The following is a 24,799-nucleotide window of genomic DNA, read 5'->3' as shown; positions in this document are numbered from 1 at the left end:
GGCTGCAGTTATAGTTAAAGTTATAATTTTTGGTGTGAATGGGCTTTCACCTCCTCAACAATAGTTTTAGATCCTATCAGGTACTCCAAAACCAAACTGGGAGGCACAGGAAGAAGTCAAAACAATACAGATTCCCACAGGAAGATGACAAAATAAACAACTGAAGTTCTTTCTAATCAGAAACTTCCAAAGACTGAAGATAGACATCTCACTCTATCACTCTTACTGGCCTGCATAAACACCCAAGCTATCACATCTTCCCTTCCTCCCTCTCAGTTTTCTCGCCACGGATATCACCCCTATGACACACAACTGGGGAAAAAAAGGTGTTCAGGCTGATGTCATCTTTACTTCATGAGAAAAAGGACAGCATACACACACAGAACCACAGTGTGAGCTGTAGGGTGGCAGTGTTCCCATATCTGCAAGTTTGACCTTGCGTGACACAGTTCAGCACTTGTAACTCAGACCTGCGTCAGAACGCTAAGGCTCTTTCAGCAACCAGGCAAAGAAATCAGATTTACGACAGAAGGTCAGGTTGAAAACATCCCTAAATTTCTGCTCCGTGGAGCCTTTTGGGAAACTACCACCGTCCTATCTACTGAGAATTCAGGGTGGCTGGAAGCAAACTCTGAGTGAATCATACCAAGAGGTCTAAATGTTAATGATTTTTTTAGTGGATGGCAGGTTGAGGATAATAGCCAAAGAATATTCACCGCTTCGGCATTCGCTATGTCTGCTGAGGAGTCTTGGTGTCCGTCCACTGCATCCTCTGCTAAAGTGCCGTCATCTGTGAAGTGGAATCAAGACATAGGACATTTATAATTTGGAACTGAAAAAAGGCTGAAGCACTTTTCAGTTGCCATTTTGTCAAACTTACTGTAGATGATGAGGCATGTACAAACAACAAAACGCTTAATTTAAATAAGTTTCGAGGAAATCCACATACGTGACTTTTAACTGAAACTTCCAAAAAGCAATACGTAATTCATTAACTCAGCTGCTGATTCATGTCCGAAGAGCGAACATTTCAGTGGCCCAGGTTTATTTGTTTACTTAGTAATGAGCAAATCATGATAAGACCATTCAGATACGTTATTAACCCTGTACTTTTGATAAAAGGAAATTACTTATTCCTCCTTTCCAGCTGAGCTCAGCCGCTCCATGAATGTGATAAAACACATACAGTAAGCAGCTATTAGTAGAACAATGCTGAACTCTCAATCCATGTGGAAAAGAGCTGGGCGTCTACCTTGTAAAATAAATGTTCACAAGACAATCTTTCAACTGTTTTCATTCTATGATGTGAGACAGAGGTGACATCACCAGGTTGCCATGATACAATGTGCTGCTAATACACACTGTCATTTGCAAACACTCCCTATTAACACTGTTCCTTCTAGATGGAAACTAAACTGCTGATCGATGGCAGTATTTTGCTTAAACATTACTAAAAATAACATTACAGACAAAATGGGAATAAATATTGACCCAAGTAAGAATAACTCAATGTTATGTCCATAGAAAATAGTTTGTAAGGCAAACACCATTGTATTCACATGCACACACACAAGCATGTGTCAGAATACAATGAATCTAATGACAAACTAGCTTCAGCTGTAAACAGTCTGATTGGAATGGCATGACACTTCATTTAGCGGCAGGACAAAGTTTCAGACTTTCATCTTTTAGCATCAGACTCCCTAAAATACTTGTTTACACAATCTATGTCAGCACTGCTAGAATGAAAAATAAAAATGCATTACCTGTCATTTGTTCGACATGTGGTTCCTCAGCACATTTCTGAAGAGTTTCACTGTGCTCCATCAAACAATCAGGCATATCTTGATGTAATCCATTCAGGCTCTCAGGTGTTTCTGAAGGCTGCAGTTCTTCAGACAAACCATTGTCTATATCCACTAGGGAAGTGTTTTCCAAACTCTGGAGCAATCCACTATTAATATCCAAAGGGGAAGTGAGCTCAGCCGTTGAGGATGAGGCATTGAGTGGATCAGACATGGAGGAGCTCTCCAGAGCTGAACCACTGGTGGTGTCTGTGGGAGAACACGGGCTGTCCCCAGAGACAGTCGTCTCGCATATATCGGTAGTCATTTCAACACATTCATCCCCACCAGGAATTACAGCAGAGATCTTTACTCCATCAGTGAAGGGTGTCTCAGAATGTCTGTCACCTTGGCTTTCTGTTAGGAGTGAGGCACAAGACAGGTCTAGGTCATTCACACATTCAGCAGTTGGTTCTGATGGTGTGTTTGCACTCTCCTTGGAGGATTCAGGGAGCTGGAACTGTGCTTTGGATTCAGGACAATCATTGTGTGTGATTTCCGACGGATCAGGGAGCTCGGTGATTGTGTCCTGTGAAGTGGAGTCAATTTCCCTTTCCTGTAGAGGTTCATCTGGATCAACATCCTTAATTTTCGGGTCCCCTTGCAAAGTGGACACTAGAACTGATGGTTCCCCTGGTTCACAAATTAGATTTTCATTTGAGGTATCTCCAGAATATTCCTCAGGAATCTGCTCAACCAGTTTGGATGTAGAATCTGGCTGAACAAACATTTCAGATGCCTCTTCTTTGAAAGGAGATCCTACAATTATATCAGCTCCACAATGTTCAGAAGGCAGTACTGTAGACACATCCTGTTGTAAATCACTTACAATAAAGGTTTCAGAGTCAACAGGCAGAGAAGATTCATCAGAAGATTTTGATTTGTCATCCAACTGTGAGACAACAATGTCCTTTACTGATTCCGGCTCTTCAAAGATCTCCTTAGGGTTGTTTATCCTCTCATTTGGGGCTACCTTCTCCTTGCTTCCATCAGGTAGAGACCCATCAATCCGGCAAGACAAAATCTCTGCAGTGATGCCAACAGAATTCCCTGTTTTTGCGCTGATGTCACAGTTTGTGTCATTTGACAAAATATCCTGACATTCTAATGCAGTCTCTGAAGATTGTGTGACTTGGGGTGGCTGCTGAAAACTTTCTGTAGTTTCAGAAAAGGGCTCCACAGCTGGACCTTCATGAGAGGAAGTCTCAGTAACAGGCGAGAGCCCTCGTCGAACCTTATGCACTGGTCCTGGTGCCATGTTTGGCAGGAGACTTAACAATTCCAAAGGACCACCCTCTGAAATGCTACATCCAGAGTTCTGCTTTATGCTAGCATCATCCGTAACCAAACCAGAAACTGACTCAGTGTTGCCTTTGGTGTGTTCGATAAGATTTCCTGTCTCTGTCTCTAGGCTACCATGTGGCTTGTCAACACCATCAGAAATAACATTTTCATCTATTTGTACAGATGAGGTAACCTCAGAATTTACCTGATTTAAAGTCAATTTAACTTCATCCATTCCCACCAAGCATTCCGTAAACAGCTTAGGCTCAATCTTGTCGTTGTGCTGACCGTTTTCCTCTGGATCATGGGAAGAAAGTTCTGAAGAGTTTAAACCCATTTCCTGACTGCTACTCGTCTCCCCTTCCCTTTCCTCTGGTAAGTCCCCTTCGCAACTAAGATCTATACTCCCCTCGCTCTCCTCCTCTCTTTGTGAGGGCTGACTAGTTTCCGTGGGGAGGAGACCCTGAGATTGTCCTTGCCCCATGTCTTGGGACTCAAGGTTTCCAGATTGAGAATTACTGTCTGTTTCAGTCTCTAAACTCCTCTGACAAGCCTCCTGCTCTTCTTGGTTCCCTTTATCAGGCTGTGAAGCAGCCCCCTGTTTGGCACTGATTACGCAGAGCTCTATATCAGCTTCCTCCCGCTGGTTTCCGCAGGAAGGGGCACTGAAAGTCACAGAATTGCCTTCTACCCGCTGCTGCGAACAGTCAGCCTTATCTGACGCCTTCCCGGTATCCCCTACAGCTGGCGGGTCAAGCTCCACCTCCCCGTCCTGCGATTGGACATGATCTTCTGTGCCGTTTTGACGAATACACAATCCATCCTCAATGGCAAAGCTGTTCGATTCACAGGTTTCTTCTTGTTCGGAGATGGGTTCCTGATGCTCAGGCTCCAGAGAACTGGGGGGTAGGCAGTCTGTTTTATCACTTGAGTTTCTGTTAAGAATTAGCAGTGCTGGCTTATGCTGTGGCGGAGGATCTTCCTGAATAAACAAAGTTCAAAAACAGCTATTAAATAAAGCAGCACGCCTTATACAGCCCTCATTAAAACTGACATTAAACATTCACCCAGAGAAACAGAGCAACGGTGCGTGCACAAAGACAGTGTGCATAATCCTGCATAATCTGTATTTAGTCACTTCCTTTAGTCACAGATAGCTACCTCCTGCAGAGTCCTTACCACAAAAGCAAACATCCCTGCTGATCGTACCCAGCTGGAAATATCACTGTGATCTTAAAGTGACAGAGCAAGAAAATAAGACCCACCTACTGCTATAGAGGACTCACCTCCTGATGTGACTGCATGAGGCGTTGGAGCTCCTCCACATCACACTGAAGGTTAGGTGGGGGACTCCCTGGCACATCCTCTAGCGTCAGGGTGTAAGTGTTTAGCTTGGGGTGGTGTCGCAGAATTCTGCCTTCTGGGTAACGCCACTTGGACGTTTTCGTCTCCAACTCAGGCAGGTTGTCAACCCTGCCCAACACAAACATAGCAAACTTTGAGAACGCCCAGTCTCACACTGAATCAGCAAGGCCACACCCAGCACACCTACAGAGGATGTGAAATAATAGATAATACTGATTGTGGTTACCCACTGAACACAATGTCAAGTGTGAAATTTTTCACTCGTTTAAACACAGACTAACTTAAAACAGGTTTACATCCAGCACAATGCTGCAATGAGCTCAGACAACAAGAATTTAATTATTTCTTTAGACAAAGATATGAAAAACACTCACGCTCACTAGTGTAAAAACCTGTTCTGCTTTTTTCTTGTGTGGGGAGAAAAAAACAGCGTGATTACATTAAAAGTGAAATTAAAGTTCCTGGTGGCAGCAGTAAACAGATTTAAGACAGAACATTATGTATCTTAGTAACAGTAAATTACTGAGGTGGAATCACCCTTGTCAACCCCAAAATGCTACAAGCTTTCAAAAGAGAAAATGTGCAACTGTTTGTGTTTTTGTGGGTGTAAGTAACAACAGGAACTGTTTTCACATGCTGTGTATCTAAGGTCCAAAAAGGTATCCATAGCAACCCTGTGACATCACTCGCAGTAAACTAAAGAGTGCAAAGTAAAAAGGAGAAGCTCTTAAGGTCTAGCCAAATGACAGATGTTTAAGGCTAAACTCTGAAGGATTGGAGACCTGAATAAATCATCATGTATATCTGCTGTTTGCCTTCTACACAACATAATAGCAGAAAATGGTAACATTGTAACAATGTTATTTAGATATATTTAAACTCATATATAATTGAAACCACAGTTATAATACATTATAATACTTTTAATTTGATAACATAAAATGTGTTGATCATGTATTATATCTTATGCATTATACTCTAAAGGTGAAACCATAAATAGGTAGGTAATATAATGTATTATAACAGATCACAATGCACATTATAAGATATTACATACTGTGTTTTAATGACTTCATATAACGTTATGACAAAAGTACATTAATATATCTTAAAGAAACCACTAACAAAATACCATGAGCTTTGATGAAAAGATTTGAGGCAACATCTAAGGGTGTGCCGTGGTTCAGTACACTTGTTTAAATGAGGCACTAAACGGCCTTCTGTAACAGACCCTTGAATCCAAAGAGCACAGATCACATGCTAGCTCTGGTCTCTCCTCTGTCCTTCTGTCCTTACATGTGGGGAAGTCGTGGCCTAATGGTTAGAGAGTCGGACTCCCAATCGAAGGGTTGTGAGTTCGAGTCTCGGGCCGGCAGGAATTGTTGGTGGGGGGAGTGCATGTACAGTTCTCTCTCCACCTTCAATACCACGACTTAGGTGCCCTTGAGCAAGGCATCGAACCCCAACTGTCCCCGGGCGCCGCGCATAAAAATGGCTGCCCACTGCTCCGGGTGTGTGTTCACAGTGTGTGTGTGTTCACTGCTCTGTGTGTGTGCACTTCGGATGGGTTAAATGCAGAGCACGAATTCTGAGTATGGGTCACCATACTTGGCTGAATGTCACGTCACTTTCACTTTCACCACTATCTATGATCACATTTCACTGGCTTTACCAAAGCTGGGCAGCCAGTGACCCAGTAGACATCAGTCTGGGTGACACCGCTAACAGGAAATGGTTCCTATAAGTGTCGCATCTCCCTAGTATAAATACAATTATTTAGCTGTCATATATAGGCTTGAATTCAAACCTAATTTAACAGATGTGAGGTCACAGGTATACAAATTAAATTCAGAAAGAGATATATAAACAGGATCAAAACAAGCATATCTCTCTCATCTCTCCCTCTCATATCTCATAAATATATGAGCAGGGGAGAGATGTGTTTAGTTTTCAACCCTGAGGAGTACACAGAATGCCTTGGTGCCCTGTTTTAGAATAGTCAATCAGGGGAACATATGGAATCTGTCCCACGCAGGTTTGCTATCCATAGACTGTGAAGAGCAATCGCTGGAGGAAGCTGATAAAAGGTAAACATCTCTGTTACACACGCACAGGTAATGCCTGTGAGTAACTTTACTGAGTAAATCTGAAGACAGGATCTTGCTGGTTTGAAACAGGTTTCTGTTGCAGACTGCAAAGGCTTGCTTTAAAAAGCTTATGTGGCTTTAACTGTTTACACAGAGCTCAGAGCCACATGGCCTGTCCTTGTGCTTTGCTCTTATCTCCCCCACATCCTCCTTACTTCAGAACACAACACTAAATCTTGCCTCATTCACATGATAATATTATTGCTTTATTAATATAAATCGGACTCTTGCTCTGTTTGCGAATCCAAATCAACCATTGCCTGAACGGATCTGTGTGGCTGACCAGTGGAAGACAGGGGGATCGTTGATAGGACATCTGAAAAATAATGACTTTTGCAGCTTTACCTTTACAAGTGTGACTTAACTTTTTATGTTTGAGAGCAACAAATACAATAAAGCTGTATTTGTTTAAGGCATTTCAAAGGTCACAACGTGCGTTCTGTTTGATAAAGTCTGCGGCTTGTAACATCCTGTTCTTGACATTAATCTGGTCAGATTTCATAAAATCACACAACACAACGTGACACAACGCAGCCACAATAGATCTGTATGATTATTTATTTTTTCTTGTTTTATTCAAAATATTAACAAACATGCTCACTATATTATGAAATATCTGATATTCCGATTATGAAATATGTGCAAGTAAATCTATTTGGTAGTTTAAACACTTTTATATTGACCGTGTTAGTTGATCTATACAAGGTGATGGGCGCCGCCATGTTAGTTTGCACTGAATCCGAGCTGTGAGATTTACAGCACACAAATTCATCATCTCCTCCCAAAACACGTTAAAGTAGGTCTCCGGTAAACTGGGAGAAGAGCAGAGTAAACTTTATAGTTACCTACACAATCTGTATATGATATCAATAAAACATGTCGTCAGATTATATTTGTAAGGATCATTATTGCCACTTCCATATACATAAGCGTGTATTTTACAAACTGTAAATGTATGGATTTGCTAGTACTTGTGTATTTAAATGTCTGAAACCTAAAATAAGCATTATATGACTGAAAACACTGAATAATATGACAAGCGCTCAGCGCGTCCGATCTGGCTCTGCGGCAGCCAAAGCGCGAAAGCGGATTTAAATTCAGCAGTTGATGACGTGACGCGCTGAAAGTTCTAATCACACAGGTGTAATCGTACTCTTCAGGGACCAGCCAACACTGATCACACCGGTGTGATCGTACACATTACAGGGTTAAAACAGAACTCAGCAAAAATCATCAGTACATAATTTTATTAGGACTCATTTAAGGCATTATTATTAAAATAAATATTGTATTTACTGTATATATCTCAAATAAAAACCATGTAATTACAAACTAGAATTTACCAGTAATAATAATAATGGTAAAACATGATACAAAACATTCAGCTATTGTGATTATGGAAATGATTTTTTTTTAATTATTATTCATAATTATTTATTTAAATGTATATTGGCACTCTTTCGGTAAATAAAAACTCTCAATATAACCCACATTGTCAATATAGCAGAAATATCAGAAATATTTTGGGGAGCCTTTAGATATTGTTTTCGACAATGGGGGGCCTTGGAATAAAAAAAAGTTGCTAAAAACAAGCCAAAAATTCTGGTTAAATACATAATTTCCTTGCATACTTACTCCGTCAGCAGTTTCTGGAGCTGAGTGTGGCCTCTCTTCTGGGCGACCCTGGCCGGTGTACGACCCTGTTTGTTGGGAAGTCGGAGGGCCTCTTTTCCTCCGGGTTGCTGGAGGAGAAACAATGCTACCTTGCGTAGTCCACGCTTTGCAGCAAAATGCAAAAGTGTGTCTTGTGGTCCAGGTTCTATAGGAAACGAAAGAGTCTAGTTAAGGTTGTGATCTCAGCTCACTCTCTTTCCTTGTCCTTTTAAAAACACACTATTATCTAATGCGTATTTCTGATAATGCTGCTTCAGGAAAGTGCCACACTCACTGCTTCATAGGGGCTCTGAAGCTCTTAGCACCACCCCCTGCAACTTCAGAACCAATGAGAGCCGGCAAAGCCCTCGAACTAGACCCACCCCCACAATTCCCTCGACCTCTGTCAACAGAATCTTCTGACAAACTTGTGCAAACATCATTTCAATAGATGATTTACAACGAGGACAGAAAAATCAGGCAGAGAGGTTTACTGAGTGAAATAAGTGAACGTATTTGAAGGCATTTTTCATAAAGACAGATTACAGTGTGCAGTTTTAGAAAGTTCAGGAAGCTTGAATGAGGCTCTCTGTGAAACCAACAGACACAGAGGAAGAATTGTTCTTGCTGGTTAATGAGAGGCTGAGAATGAGACTGCCCTCGTTTAATCGGCCCACTGAGGATCCAACAACCAATCTGAAGCTGTGGTGAAGTGATCTGGCACTGGAAAGAACAGCAGATCAGGATCACTACACAGTCTGATTGGAGACACAAGAGTGGACATGACACTATATTGAAAATACTGGTTTCAAGTAACTTGCATCCCAAGGCCATGTTAGAATTGTCATACTCAAGCCTCAAAACACTGGTGTTACTATAGAATTTTCTTTTAAACAGTGGTACCATAACCATACATAAGGTTTCTGCACATTTAAGAAAAGTTTAGCAAAAAAATGTTTAGCAATTTTTTATTTACAAACTTTTACTCATTTCCTCACCCTCATGTTGTTCCAATCCTGTATGATTTTTATTTCTTACAAGTATGTTACACAGTGAACATGCTCTTTTTATTATTATTATAAATAACAATAATTAACTAGATTTTGCTGACATCCACGAATTATCAAATAAACAAAAAAATGAATAAATAAATAAACAGAAATCTCCACCCTTAGGTCATTCTAAACCTGAATTAATTTTATTTAAAATTAATTTTGTGTGTGTATATTACACAGTGGACTGGAAGCACACTTTATTAATAAATAATTAAATAAATTTTGTTGACGCCCACAAATTAACATACAAATTCATCACTAAAACAAATAAGTAAAAAATAAACCGCTAAAACTAATCTAATATAAATAAATAAAAGTATATAAATATTGAAATGCAAAAATTAATTTCATTAATTTGTATATTCATTAATTTATATTTGTTTACTATGCTATGGTTCAATGTATAATGCTAGGCCACAACACAGACAATGAAGCACTTTTAAAAATATATAAAATTCAAATTCCAGAAATATTTATACTACCCCGCCAAAATTCTGTCATTATTTACTTACCCGCATGTTGTTCTAAACCTGCCTGCATTTATTTGTGTCCTGAAGAAGTAATAAACACATAAAGTTTTGAAAAATGTGCCAGTTTCTTTTTCTAAAAAGGTTCAATGTTGAATTGGTCACTGCTAAATTTCACTGTATGGAGAAAAGCAGTCAAAACATTTCTCCAAATATCTTTGTGACGAGTGGGGCGGGGCCGAGAGTTGTGGGAGCGAAGCGGGGCGCACAGAGGAGCTCCAGAAGGATAAAAGGAGGAGTAACAACAGTGAAGGACGAGAGAGGACCAGGCCTGGATTTTATGTTGTTTTTGTTCTGTTTGTGCGCTGCAGGCGTCTGTGAGGGGCTGTTGCACTATTTTTCAGTTTTGTGTTTATTTTATTATTTTATTTATGTAAAAAATGTTCACTGGTTCCCCCTCCTTCTTCCCCGATTTACGAACTTTGTTACAATCTTCTTTTGTGCATAAAAGAACGTTATACAGGGTTTGGAACAACATTCTGGGTGAACTATCCCGAAGAAGAATCCAATGCCTCATTTTCCAAGAATATCATCTCATATGTGCCATGCAACGTGTCCGAATACCAGAAAATTCCCAGTTGGCATTCCCAGTTCCCACATTGGAAACAGTCATTATTAGCTTACTAGATGTTTTTATTTTTTATATAATGTGCTTAATTTCACTTATGGAAGACTGCTGGCAGTACAGGCTCACTGATGCACTGGGCAAGATGCCCACGGGTAGCTCCGGTTTCAGGGCCGTTCCAGGTGCCCAGCGCCAGCTGCAACAAATGCCAGAGCATGGGGAGTCATTACACAGCTCGCACTCTCCCTCAACAGACAGGTCAACTCTAGGAATTTGTTTTTCCTAAACTTTTATTCGGCATAATAACCATAGAGTACTTTTAAAAAGAAGATCTAAAGAAAAAGCTACATCTAAGGTCCACAGCAACTTGATCTAAATCTGCAGGAAATACAAAACGATACCAACATGTGCTCAGGTACCAGATAAAACCTGCTATTGTCTTTTCTCTTTTTACTCAGAGTGCTGAACTTTGCATGAATAGGTAGCTAACTGAGCTTTCAGATGTTTTACTGAATTAGCCATTTAAGACCAAGGCTGTTTATAAAAGATAAGCCTGTGCTTATTATGACATCACAGAGCCTGTTTAGCCTTTGTTGGCCTTATCTCTCTGTGCCTACAGTCCAGCTCTCACCACACCTCCTACATGGACACAGACTGTGCCTAATTTAGAGGACAAGCTTGAGTCACATGAGAGCCGGGAATCTGTTGCCGCGTCAGCTGCCCTGATGAATGATTCCTCGCTGTGCAATTGTTCGGACCCTCACATCGGCCGGATCCACACACTCATCCAAGCACACTTAATATACACAAGCTCATATTTCAGCCCAGTGGATTACAGCTAGGAAGGATACACAAAACGGGCTTCCCAAGGCGTTTGGTCGTTTACGACTGCAATCAGTATTTTAGTATTCGTGTGATATCTTTTCGATCTTTTGTTTGGCTTTGTTCAGGTTGCATATTATAATCATCTACCGAAAGTTTATTTTCAGTTCCCCTTTCAGTTCCTGGTTGACAGCCAGTGACACAATAAAACAAACAGACACAATACAACTGTACTTCTGCTGGCATGTTTGTGTGTAAATCGTCTGAAAACACAATGTAGATGGTCACACAGTGCATTAAACATTATACATTCATGTGAACATATATAAATAATTTTTTTATATATAAAATGTAAAGAAAATCAATCAATAAATAAATAAATAAATATTAGGCCCTTATGAGAGTCTTTAAAATTTTTAAATGTTTTTAAAGAAGTCTCTTACGCTTACCCAGACTTTGTTATTTGAAAGTAAAATATATTATTTTACATTATATACTGTACATTACATCAGTGTTTCTCAACTGGTGGGTCAGAAGACCGCTCTGAGTGGGTCACGGAGTGTACAGCCAAAGAAACGACATCAACAACAAAAAACGAAAATCTAAATTTTATTCTGATACGAGAATTTTATTTTAAAAGACGTGAGATGTTAAACCGTGATCGTAGAGTGCACTCTTCTATATCACGCGCGAACGCGGCGCTGCACTGTAGGCCTATATCACTTCCCTAAAGCACAGAAACTATGAGCATGCAGCGTGTGAAATAAAAGTCACGTAACTGTCACTTAATCACATAACTGGTACTGCTTGTGTTAGCTGGGAAGGATTTGCATGAAAGTATGATATTCATTCTATTCAGGAGCAGTTTCCACATTTCATTAACAGTTCATGTTAGTATTGTATATTCACCACGGTAACTGAAATTTAAAATTAACATAATCTAGTTTAGGACCGCTATTTAATAGCTTTTACTAATATGCTACTTATACCTAATAACCATACATAATATTACACTGTTTATTCAGTATTAGTCATATTCTTAACAGTCTTAAAATGTTAGTTCACTCAAAAATGAAAATTAGGCTGTGTTTTGCTCACCCCCGTGGCATCCTGGGTGTATATGACTTTCTTCTTTCCGACAAATCCAGTCGGAGTTATATTAAAAATTGTCTTTGATCTTTCAAGATGTTTAATGCCACTCAGCGGGTTTTGCATGCATCAGTCCAAAAGTTGTTAAATAAAAAGCGCCCATCCATAAAAAAAAAAAAAGTGTCTCACACTGATCCAGGGAGTAAACAAAGGCCTAATGTGGCAAATCGATGCACTTTTGTAAGAAAAATATCCATATTCAAAACATAGTAATCACTTTAATCTAGCTTGCGCTCACTGTTGTAAATGGAAGCAGTTCCTGGCAGAGGACGTATGAGTTCGGCTATATATATATAAAATCAGATACTGTAATGTGCATTATTTGCTTGCAAGCAAAATTCTGCTCTTAAGTCAGTAGAAATATGGGCCAAGTCTTCGAGAGATTTGCAGATCCTCGTTTGAATACCAATCACAATTCTATGGATATCAGTGAGCAGGAAGAACACAGGAAACCCTTTTAACAAGAACTTTTCTGCCAAATCCACATTAAACACAAATCTAAGTCATTGACAACCAGAGTTCCTGCCATTTATCACATGCATCTTCTGTCAGCCCTGAAACAAGTCCACAGCCTGACTTAATAGTCTGTGTAAATGCTCCGTGCCAAAAAGAGCACTTTATTAGGGTGGGAATGTTTGCTTTTAGATAATCTGACATAGTGCCCTGGCTTGATAGGAGTACAAGTAGGAGGAAAATAAAGCTAGAATGGACTAAAAGTCTGAACCAACACACAACTTAAAAACAAAAATACAAAAAATAAAACAGGTTAATGGCTGTACTGTAGGCTTTCCCTGAAGGCACAGTGCCCATGGTCTAAGCATTGTAACTTCGCTGTACAAATGTTAACAAGATGTTCTAAAATCCTTGGTACAACCCACCCTTACAAAACATGCAAATTATGTAAAGGGAAAATGTATTCTCTCAACTAGCTGCCTCCTTGATGAAACAAAAAATACAGTTTATTTTTAAAGCTCTCACTGGTTGCAAAAGCAGCTCAAGGCATAATAAGTAATCATTTACAAGACACTTTCAAAGACACCAGCATAATTGTGCTGGCTTCTAAAATACATTCTTTTGCCAAATTTTATGGCAGAAATCCTTTGTGGAGAAAAGTCCCGGAATGCAATGAGACAAGCTTGGTGAGAAAATTAAACCAGGATGGCGAAAGAGTTATTCAGTTATTAAGAATTATAAATGAACTTGTATTGCATTCAGTGCTCAAAGCTTAGCAATATGCTAATGTCCGACTCTACTAAAAGAGAGTCTTTCATGCTAAAGCTTTATATTTGTTCCAAAACAATCCCCAAAATACTTTTCATAAGAGGATGCTGTCTATAGCCCACTTAGGTTTTAGAACCTACAAACAAAACCCTATAAATGAGCAATATTTCTTGTTTTAGTCCAGAGGTATCCAAACGTGCTCCTGGAGGGCCACTGTCCTACACAGTTTAGCTTCAACCATAATTAAACACACCTGAAGCAAGGCAAGTGTGTTGCAGCTAAACTCTGCAGGACAGTGGCCCTCCAGGAGCAGGTTTGGACACCCATGTTTCAGTTTAACAGTCTACTTTGAAAACCTCAAAAACAGTGCCTACTCACCAATTCCCAAGTCTGTGCAAGTGCCTGTGTCCAAATCTGTGCCCAGGACGCTCCAGCCTGCCGGCAGAGGCAGATGTCTAAGAGCAAGAGCCAGAGTATCATCCAACCTCTCACACTCCTTCAGGGGGATCTGACACTCGTCCAGAAGTAACGCTCCCTCTGTCTTCCCAGCCGCATTCACCAGGAACTGGGCCATGTCCAGGGCAAGGTCCTGCACGAACTGGAAGCGTTCCTCAGCCACGGGGTCCACTGAGCCCCCGGGCCGGGCCTGGCATAGCGTGACCCGCACAGTCTCACTGCGATCATGAGCTGTTATGAGACAAAAAAAAAAAAAAAAAACCCATTTGACAAAGATATTATATTTTGTCATGCATTTGTGATTTTGCTGACCAAAGCTGTTTTTTTAAAGATAAGCCTGTGCTTTGCTGATGTCCACAATAAAAACTAATAAATACAAATACATTTTTTATAAATAAATGAAAATATAAATGATAAATTAAATAATACAAATATATTATAAATGTAATAAATATAAAATTTGAAAAATAATTATTGTAAATAAGATAATTTTTTTTTATAAATGTAATAAATAAAGCTTGGTATATTCCTTGGCACTAAATAGATAGCAACACAATTTTAATTACTTATTTATTTATTTGTAAATAATCAGATAAAAATGAAAATAAAAAATGAATAAATAAATAATTTAAATACAAGTGATTTTGCTGATGTCCACAAGATAAACTAATAAATACAAATGTAAATAAATAAATAAAGCTTGGTATATTCCTTGGGACCAAAATAGATAGCAACAAATTTATTTATTTATTTATTTATAATTAAGTAAATAAATAATAATAATAATAAAGCTTGGTATATTTCTTGGCACTACATGGATGGCAACAACATTTTAGTATTTAATTTCATGCATGTATGCATGTATGCATGTATGATTGGAGAATCAGGGAACATTGAGAATCGGATTTCAACTTGATTTTCTAGCATGAGAACCACAGCTCAATGTACACTGCTATATCACAATTCTGAGTATGAAACTCTTTTAAAATTCAAACTCAAATTCCAGTCAAAATATTTTGGTGCAGCTCGCAGACTATGAAAATATTTTATACCACCCACTAACATTTCCACAACTTTGTCAACTATAAATCAATTATGACTAAACTAACTAGCTATGTATCTCATATCAAACAGGGAGGTCTCCTTTAAATCATCTTCAAACTGATTTAAAAAAAAAAAGATCTTGCTTAATATTTTGGCAGCTACACATCAACAGACAAAAAGGAGACTAAGTGCCTATGGTTGAGCGGAGATGGATATAATTATTGAGAAATGTTCCTGCATTAACACTACTCATTTCCATTTCCAAGAGGGAAACAGCCAGAGACAAAGGTGACATACTACAAAAACAACATTCATAAACAATTAGAACTTCACTATGAGGGCTGCCAGGAGGCCTGTGTTGTTTCACTACAGTTATGAGATGTCACTGCAACAAGTGTCACGAGGACAGAGTTGGTTAGTGAGCGCCTTTTCTGTCAAAGCAGAAAAACCCCAATGTGTAGATCCACACGTCCACACTCACCAGCAGCACATTTGTTTGACCAAAACATCTCAGTGGGACATCCGTCTGGGTTCAAAGCATTTGAGTCATTTTTGCCGATAAAGGCCTCTTAGCAGCCAAACATTTGGAATTAACCAAAGTTATGGACCTCGAGCAGAGAGACAGAGGGTTGAAAGTGTACCCTGGCGGGCCGACAGCGGCGCACCTGAGGCGGACGATAGTAGGGCCATTCTTCATGCACTCTTAATGCATTGCTGATAAGCTTTCAAGTGCTCAGCCAGAGTAGTGATTACAAAACCAGTGCCAAATGTCTGCGCTGGATTCCATAACACTGTATCTACTGTGACCCTCTGTGGAAGTGCTCAGGGGCTACGGTTATAATTTATTCCTTTTTTGACTCTGAATACTGGCTAAATTGTTTTTTCATTTTTATTTCTTTGTAAAACAAGATAAGATTGCAATGCTACCAGTTCCACGAAAAGCAAAAATGTCTCAGAATTATGGGTTACAAGTTAAATCTTCAGTTTATTACAGTAATGGATTGTGCCTGTTAATGGACGGTTGCTCAGGGTGTTCTAGTTGGTTGCTAGGGCATCACTAAGTGGCTGGTAGAATGTTCTAGGTTGTCACTCTGTAACTGCTTACTAGTTCTTACATATTGCTTAGGCCCCTCCTTTCTTTTTTTCCCTTTTTTTGAAAATTAAATAAAATATATAAACAAACAAAAACATGAAAATTAAATAAACCAATCAAACAAACAAATAAATGAAGCAAACAAAAACAAACAAAAAAAAACCAAGAAAAACAGAAACCCTCCCCTGCTATCCCTTGGTCAAATGAAATGAAATGAAAATTATTAAAATTAAAATTGCTTAGGCCATTCCTTTCTTTTTTTGAAAATTAAATAAAATATATAAACAAAGAAAAACATGAAAAATAAATAAACCAATCAAACATACAAATAAATGAAGCAAACAAAAACAGAAAAGGAAACCCTCCCCCAGTACCCTTGGTCAAATGAAATGAAATGAAAATTATTAAAAATTAAAATAGCTTAAGCCATTCCTTTCTTTTTTCCCCTTTTTTTTTGTGAAAATTAAATAAAATATACAAACAAACAAAACATGAAAAATAAATAAAAAAAAAGCAAACAAATAAATGAAGCAAACAAAAACAAAAAGACAAACTTTCTTTGCCAGTTATTCTGGCAGATGTTATCAAAGAACCAAAACAATACACATAACAACACAACACAACAAAACAAAACAAAATAAAGACAGAAAAAGAAACCCCTACTAACCCCGGGACCAAAAAATAATAATTAAATTAAATTAAATTCAATTAAACCAAAACAAACTAAAACATACCAAACAAACTAAATAACCTTTAGAAACCTTCCTCCACTAGCCCTCGGACAATATGTGGTCAAAATGATAAATGTTACTAAGTTTTATACTTAAGCCAATTATTACAGTTCTGTTCAGCAAGACATGTATTTTAATAATTGAATAAATAAATATAAAAATAGATAAATAAAAGGAACAAATGACTAAATTACTAATTACTAACTAACTATTACAAAGGACAAACAGAAACAGAAAAACAAACCATCCTTAGCTATCCCCAGACAAGTCTATTTTTGCACCAATAAAAAAAAAAATAAAGTAAAAAAAAAAAAAAATATTGTATATGTTTGTAGACTCTGGTTATATTTTCTTCCACCTCTTTTAACATATTACTACATTAAGCAAGAATGTGTCTGTTCATTAATAGCTACTCCTTGTCCATTAATCTTCAGAGGCTGCACTGGAACATCTAAATCAGCTCAAGCATTTGCTAAGTGCAGTAATACAGAGGTTGCCCTACGGTAACTGGGACAATTTTGCGGGTGAATAATTGGGCAAAGCAACAACGTGCCAAGCAATGCCTGGACCAGGTCCGGCATGACTGGAATGTAAATGAGTCGATCTCCACAGGTAATGAGCGTTTGGTTCCAGGAAGAAGCTAACAATTATCAAGCACTGATAAAATACTGTACGGGGAATGTGTTGCGTGACCGTTGGGGTTTTAAATACTGACCTGGGCACACGGCTTGCAGTGTGACATGGCTGACTTTCAAAGTGCTGGAAACGTGCCTCTGGGTGGAGCCGGCGAATAGCAGGTAAAACTCTACATCCTCCTCATCCTCGACACACTCTTCCTCACAAAGCTGGACAGTCAACAGACACTCACCCTGAACAAGAGAGAGAAAATAGATCACAAAGCATTTAATGAATTAATGCTTAAATATTTAATATCTGTCACTCACTGAAAAATAATCCAACTGCATTTTAAATTATGGTGGAAGTGTAACAATCAAGGACTAAGAAGCCCTTCTTGTGTTCTCTCGAAAGACTAAAAGAAGTACTGATAAAGTGTTTAATCGCCTGTGGGTGCAGAAAATTACACAACGCAAAGCATTAACTCCTATAAATCATCATTACTAGATCCTCAAACAACAGGGAGGCATCAACACCTGTCCATTAAGAGAGACGCATTTCATTACAAAGAAAGCAGCGACAGAACGGAAGCCTATATACATATCAACAAATGCTGAAATAAAAAACAGTCATCAGCTTTTTCCCACCCTCATAATTATAGGTTTACTGTCAAAAAAGTTCAACATGTGTCGAGGGTGGGTGTGTATGTGTGTGTGACAGCTTTTTACTCTTCATATACTTTAAATGTCACTTCTAATCTATGGTATTGACAACTACTATAATATATCTTTTGAAAGAATTGTGGATATGTTGTTATGAACTCCTGTCTTTGGCTGGAAGGTGAACAGTCAAAGCAAAGCAAAAAAAAAACATACAAACAAAAAAAACAGAAAACAAAACAAACAAAAAACTGTGTCACCGAAACTGGATACCAGAAACAAATCGCCAGGCGTGACAAGAAGAAAGTCTACCCTCCGTCTTAGATATCGTCACTTATTTATAGGATGCTTGTGAATGAGAATGTGACTATTAGAATGAGAGAGAATGAAGTACCATAAGATTTTAAAAATAAACAAGAGAAAGAGTGGCTTGACATAAGTTTGACAGGGCTGTCTAAGCAGAAGGAACGTTTATACTACCTAAAACCAAAGCAACGAGCTAGCATTCACACACTACATTTACCTAGCTACTATGCTAGGCCACAAAGTTTCAGAGCGTGACGCAAGCAGTGGGACATCCTAGCGAAAGATGTTTTCATTGGCCAGGCTGCAAAAGCCACATGGTGCCCTTGCCAAATGCCAGTCAGCTGCTTTTTTTGGCTGACGATGATCACAGCCACGGAGTGATTTAGAGACAAGACTGAATCCTCATAGTGAGATTAACTACTGTGCACTCTAGATCTGGAGAAAAATCTCAGCTGATATTCTATAGTTAAGGTACACAGACAGTAACATTAACTTCTGATGGGTTGACATTCAACAGTGGACCAATTGTAGTATTTAACATTAATTTATTCTGTAAATGAAAGATTGAATGCTTTATTAAAATGCTAAAATATTATTATTATAATTATTATTATTATTATTTTATTATTAATAGAAAATAAAACTACTTTAGTTTAATATTCTGGTTTTATTACTCTTGCTGTTATTATTATTATTTTGACAAATACCTATAAATTAAATAATAAACATAAAAAATAAAACAAAAAATAAACAACTAATAAATCTCATTCACTGGGGTCATTATTATTATTATTACGACAAGTAAAAAAAACTTGGATGGAACACAAATTAAGATATTTTTGATCAAATCCAAGAGCTTTCTGACCATACACAGTGCAAAGATTTTTTTTATTTTTGTTTAATCAAAAATTATTTGTGTTCCGAAGACGAAGAAAGGTCTTATGGCTTTACGGAATTTTAATTTTTGGGTGAACTATCCTTTTTAAAGTGAAAGACAAACTATGACAAACAAAAATATTGCCAACAAAAATAACCTTAGGCTCTAAACTTACATCACCAACATTCTACACTTGTTAACACACACCCAATGTCCTATTCCTGATGCTATGGTGACAACTACAGAAGCAGGTGAAGGTGTAAAAGCAAGGCTACAAATTACATCACAAGAAAGTTTGTTTCCTTACTGGTTGAATCCCTGGGTGTGGGAAGGGCTTTTTATGGACAGGTCATATTACCAACTTGCATGAGAAGCACTTATGGTGACCCTTTGATCTCAGCAACATGCATAAAGTTTAGGAATCTGACTGCTACGTCCCGAGGCTAACCAAGCCCACACTTTATTGATGAAGCATATGTAGGCCTCTAGAAATGTGTTACTGACATTAGATCAGTATAAAAAGCCATAAACATTGTTTGGTTGTAAATATCTTTAATTTTAACTGCTAACGTGCACAAGTCAGTGACGGGCCACTTTTAGACTACAGCGGCCCAATATGGATAGCAGGTGCCGGACCAGGAAAAGTGCCAAAGGCGAGAGCATAAACAAAGACCACCCTGGAGACTGTGTCAACTGTGTCCATAAGACAAGGAGATTCAGATTCAACGATACCGGTCTTTGTGTTTATTGGGTCACTTTGTCTTATAAACAAACAGGATTTTGGGTTTCAGGATTCAAGGGTGATTTTTCAATCCATCAAATCATTAATGCCGCATACAGGCCTGGAGATATTTTAAGGCCGATGTGTGTTAATCCTTGGTAGATTTTCTAAGCAAAAGATCTAAAATACCCAGAATCCAATTTATCTTCCTCAGAATCTTTTGGCTTAGCTGAATATAGGATCCATCTTGTCAGGAAGCAGTTTTGGCACCTAAAGCAGGCTCATGGGGGTTCTCAAAGTACTGTAGATACTTTGGTTGTTCGTTGGTCTATTTCAGGATCTCACAAGTCAATGTGCCCAAGGAGGTGTGTCTGGCCTTTTCGCCCTGTGCTTAAAACAACACTTGGTAAGCTGCCTCGTCTGAGAGAACTGTGGGAGTTAGAGACCACCGTGCATCTTTTAGCTACTTGCATTTAGCTCAAATTTAGCAGAACAAGTTTAGACCAAGTCTCAATGCAAAAGCAAACTTCAAAGTGCAGCTTACATTTCATGACATGTCTTTGCTTCTTTAGAAACCCAAAACCACCATTCCTCTGTTTATAATTAAAGAGAGCAAATTAGCCTGCGTCATGTGTTGAACAGAGGGCGCTCCTTCACATTAGCTTCTACAACAACCATGAAAGTACAGAGTCTCTACACCTGCTAACTCACAACCCAAAAGTTCTGACCTTACTCAAGCCACCATTATTAAAAACAGAACATTTCTGAAAAAAAAAAATGCTATAAAAGGAGGATAGCTTTTGTTTGTTTTTGTAGCCATCATGTAGTTAAAACTTAAAAACTAAAGATGGTACAAGATGACACCGCAGATGGCAGCCTATGTGTTTGGCTCTCCAGTTTTGTTTTACTGACTTCTGAAACTGAACTTAAAATAAATCTAGCTCATATTTGTTTTTGCAGCTGTCATGTAGCTAAAATTTAGAAACCTACCAATAAAACTGAACTATAAAATGAATCTAGCTTTTGTTAGTTTTTTTTGTGGCTGTCAAGTAGCTTAAACTTAGAAACTTACCAACACAAATGAACCTGAAAATGAATCTAGCAGTCATTCGTTTTTGTAGCTGTCATTTTGCTCAAATTTGGAAACTTACCAAAAAAAAAATGAAGTTGAAAATTCATCTAGCTTTTGTTTAGTTTTTTTATAGCGGTCAAAAAAAGAACTTTAAAATTAATCTAGATTTTATTTGTTTTGTAGCTGTCATGTAGCCAAAACTTACATGAAACAAAAAATTGCTACAAAATGAAGCCATCTAAAAAGTAGCGCTTCAACCAGAGCAAACAACTTTACATGCTGTTAGCACCAAAAGAACTACAACAGATGCTGCAATTAGAATTTCTAGAGTTCATGAGGTGTGAAGTTCAAATGTGTCAAGTCTTGTTAAGAGTATGATATCCACTTTATAAATATCCACTTTGTTTCCATTTGACATAATTTCCAAGCTTAAAATGTACATTAAAATATGAAAAGAAACTACGGACATTTGTAACTTCTGTGAGTTTATCAAGACGTCCTGAGAATAAACAGTACAATGCCTCATCAAGCCGACCCCCTGCAACTGCTAAACATGGAAAACCCACATGTGCAGCTTTAACCACATACATGCTAATACACACGAACACAGCAAATGCACTGAGCCACAGCTGTGTGCTTCATTTATGGTGATCATAGCAGCATCTGCGACATGCTTCATAGTTCATGACAAAGGAGTATACCTGCACCATATTACCCCAAATTACATATTTTATATCATCTTTTTTTCTGGTAGATAAAATTAAGATGGTCCTCTTCATGGGGTCTGGGCAACACTTTATTTTAAGGTCCGATTCTTTCAAATTTAGCTACTGGGTAGGATTAGGGATGTAGAATATGGTCATTCAGAATATGTGCTTTATAAGAACTAATAAACAGCTAATATGTTAATAATATACATTCTAATAAGCAACTAGTTAATAGTGAAAATTGGTCCCTATGCTAAAGTGTTACTGGGGTCTGCAGGAAGGGTGAAATTTTCCCCAAATGAGAAAAATAAAGGCTTGTTAATAAAAATCATCACTTGACTGGAACTTTAATAATTTAAAATAAAATTGGCAATTAATTAATATTTATTGAAGAATTAGCAGATATGCCAGAAACTAAATTTTATACACTGTGTGTCTGTTTAATTGCATCTCTGAACAAGATCACCAGTCAACAAAGCAGGATGTTGACATTTCCATGGACGCACAAAAACCAGAGTAAGCTACATGGCCTGATTTGTTCAAGAAGTGCGGTTTATTTTAGTGAACTGTTCCGGTCCTCACCATTGATTTGAAAGTACTGTGGTGTCTTCGGTTAGACATCCTGCTGACATATGGGCTTCTTATGCCTTAAGCAAGTCTAATTAAAAGGGTCAGCACCAAACAAAAGAAAAACATAATTACCCAGCACCCTCCCCCCTGACCGAAGACTAGAACACGCTGATTCAGCCTAACATGAAGAATTTGAGCAGGCCTTGGCGCAACAACATTTCATTAGAAGTTTCCATCAACTAGGGATAGGTCAGGATGGTCAACTAGTTGCCCAAAAACCAAGGTTGACTTCTTCACATACATCTTTTTAGGAGTAATTTATTAAAGATGCAACCTCTTAAAGATACTTAGCATGCTAACTGAATGAAATAAATAAACATAAAAAAATGACGCAATACTTACATATAACGGGGCTTGCTGTGGATTCAGTTTCATGGCACTGGCCACTGCGGAAAAGAAAAAATGAGAGAGTTAGAAACATGACATCTCAGTAGAAACAGAGGCTCTGATGCCAGAGAATATGCCACTCGGTGAAATCTTGCGGCTGGCCGCAAAGCACATTGCCCACCTGCAAGCTGCAAGAGGGTGTAACGCTTCACCCAGGCATGAGAGGCAAAACCACAGCTCTTAACCCACAACACACTGCAAACCAAACCACTATCACAGAGATTCAGACAACACCCAAATCTCAGCGGATTCAAGAAAAAACATACTAGGCAACACAGTAAGACAAACCATCTCTTTTAATGTGATGGCTAGGAGCAGCCCCTAATACAGAGGGCTGGGAAACAAGTGACATTGGAGTGTTAACACCGCCTCCGCCTTCTGTTCACTAAGGATGATAAACCGCCCCCAGCTATTGTTCCGTTATCTGCCCCGGGTGAGGTATTAGCCTTTAGGAGGTCCTTGTGGTTATCTGAGGCCCCACTCCTAACCTGAACACACAGGAACAACACATACACACACTCGCAATACACAGACATTTACAAGCATACACTGCCTTACATGCTTGTGACTAAAGTATGTTCCTTCTAACCTTCTTAAGTTGAGCTGCAATAGATTTCAATGGAGTTTTATGATATGTTGCTAAAGTAACAATGCGGTACTGTTAGCATAACAATTCCTGTCATACAAAGTAAAATTGTCAGTTTTACACATAAAAATTAGTATTTAATTTTTCTGTTTAAGCCACCATCTTATATTCAATTTTGCATTGAGCTGAGCTCATCACAATGCATTCTGAGACTATTTTTTTTGTGAAGGATACATGCAATGCTGTCTAAAACATAAATAAAATGACATATCCTAGCACAATTAATGTTGCCTACCTTGTTGAAAAACCTTCATGTCGGAAACGTGGCTATGATGCCTTAAAATATGGTCTCTGTAAACTCACTAGGTTTTCGAAAAAAACAGCACAGAATTTCAGTTCTCTTTTAAAAGCAGAAATCTGACTGAAACCCAATAACAGAATAAGAGCACTGTTTTTGAGGAAGCTTTAAAGATTACAACATAACATATTAGCTTAGCAACATGCTAACTTCAATATTGATCGAAACACCACTAAATATTTGCATAGTCTCCGTTTTAGTGCTCGGATAAGAGCCATTAGCTTAGCAACATGCTAATACCTGGAATCAACTGAGTATCAGTCAAACGTCTTCTGCGCTTTACGAGAAGACCATGCAAGTGCTACACACAAGTGAGTGTTAACTCAGTATGCAGACAGTAGACAGTAAGGTGGCTTACTAGGTTTTGGAAGAGAGCTTAGGTGTTATAAACTGGACAACTGACTAATCTCTTCTATTCTGCTAATACGATGCCAGGCTACTTTACTATAACCCCTCTAGGGCTCCTGTGCCAGCGTAATTCCCAGAATACCTTTCCCCTCCCTATTCTGCAGGAAGAGATCAGACATCCCACCTGCTGCTTTTTCCACTCATGCTGATACACCAAGTACCCCTGCCTCAAATCCAACACTTACCATTTAGCCAGCTGATCCACTTCAAATCTTAACTAATCAGCTAGATCTACGGTAGAGAGAGAGAGGTGATGACCCGTCCTAAGCCAGACGGCACTGTGGATGCTGAGAACCTGGCTAAGCATCAACCAGACAGATCAGAGAACGTATCAGTCATGGAGGGGGCATGCTGTTGCAAAGATTGACGTGAAGTTGTTGGGCATGAATAAAACCTGAACATAGCGTTGATATGAGGCCTCCTGGATGGACCTACTGAGCCAGCACACTGCAGAGTCAGCAAGCCAGTGGTTACCCTCAACAGATTCATGTCTAGAGGCTAGAGAGAGGGCCGTAGT

At 38.5% G+C, this 24,799-nt stretch overlaps 1 protein-coding gene across 1 annotated transcript in view; it reads right to left on the bottom strand.

Annotated features, from left to right (window-relative positions):
• LOC109069801 (A-kinase anchor protein 13-like) overlaps positions 1 to 24,799 on the bottom strand; it is a 96,006-nt gene that overhangs the window by 52,370 nt on the left and 18,837 nt on the right. Inside the window, 7 exon segments of the mRNA XM_042752714.1 lie at positions 717 to 790; positions 1,767 to 4,110; positions 4,415 to 4,601; positions 8,276 to 8,459; positions 14,011 to 14,319; positions 17,672 to 17,825; positions 22,886 to 22,929. Coding sequence (XP_042608648.1) covers positions 717 to 790; positions 1,767 to 4,110; positions 4,415 to 4,601; positions 8,276 to 8,459; positions 14,011 to 14,319; positions 17,672 to 17,825; positions 22,886 to 22,918 — 3,285 coding nt within the window. The 5' untranslated portion in view covers positions 22,919 to 22,929.

Source organism: Cyprinus carpio, chromosome B25 (assembly GCF_018340385.1).
Source record: "Cyprinus carpio isolate SPL01 chromosome B25, ASM1834038v1, whole genome shotgun sequence".
Classification (NCBI taxonomy): Eukaryota; Metazoa; Chordata; class Actinopteri; order Cypriniformes; family Cyprinidae; genus Cyprinus; species Cyprinus carpio.
Note: the sequence above shows the minus strand (reverse complement) of the source record. Positions and strands in the feature narration are given on the sequence as shown.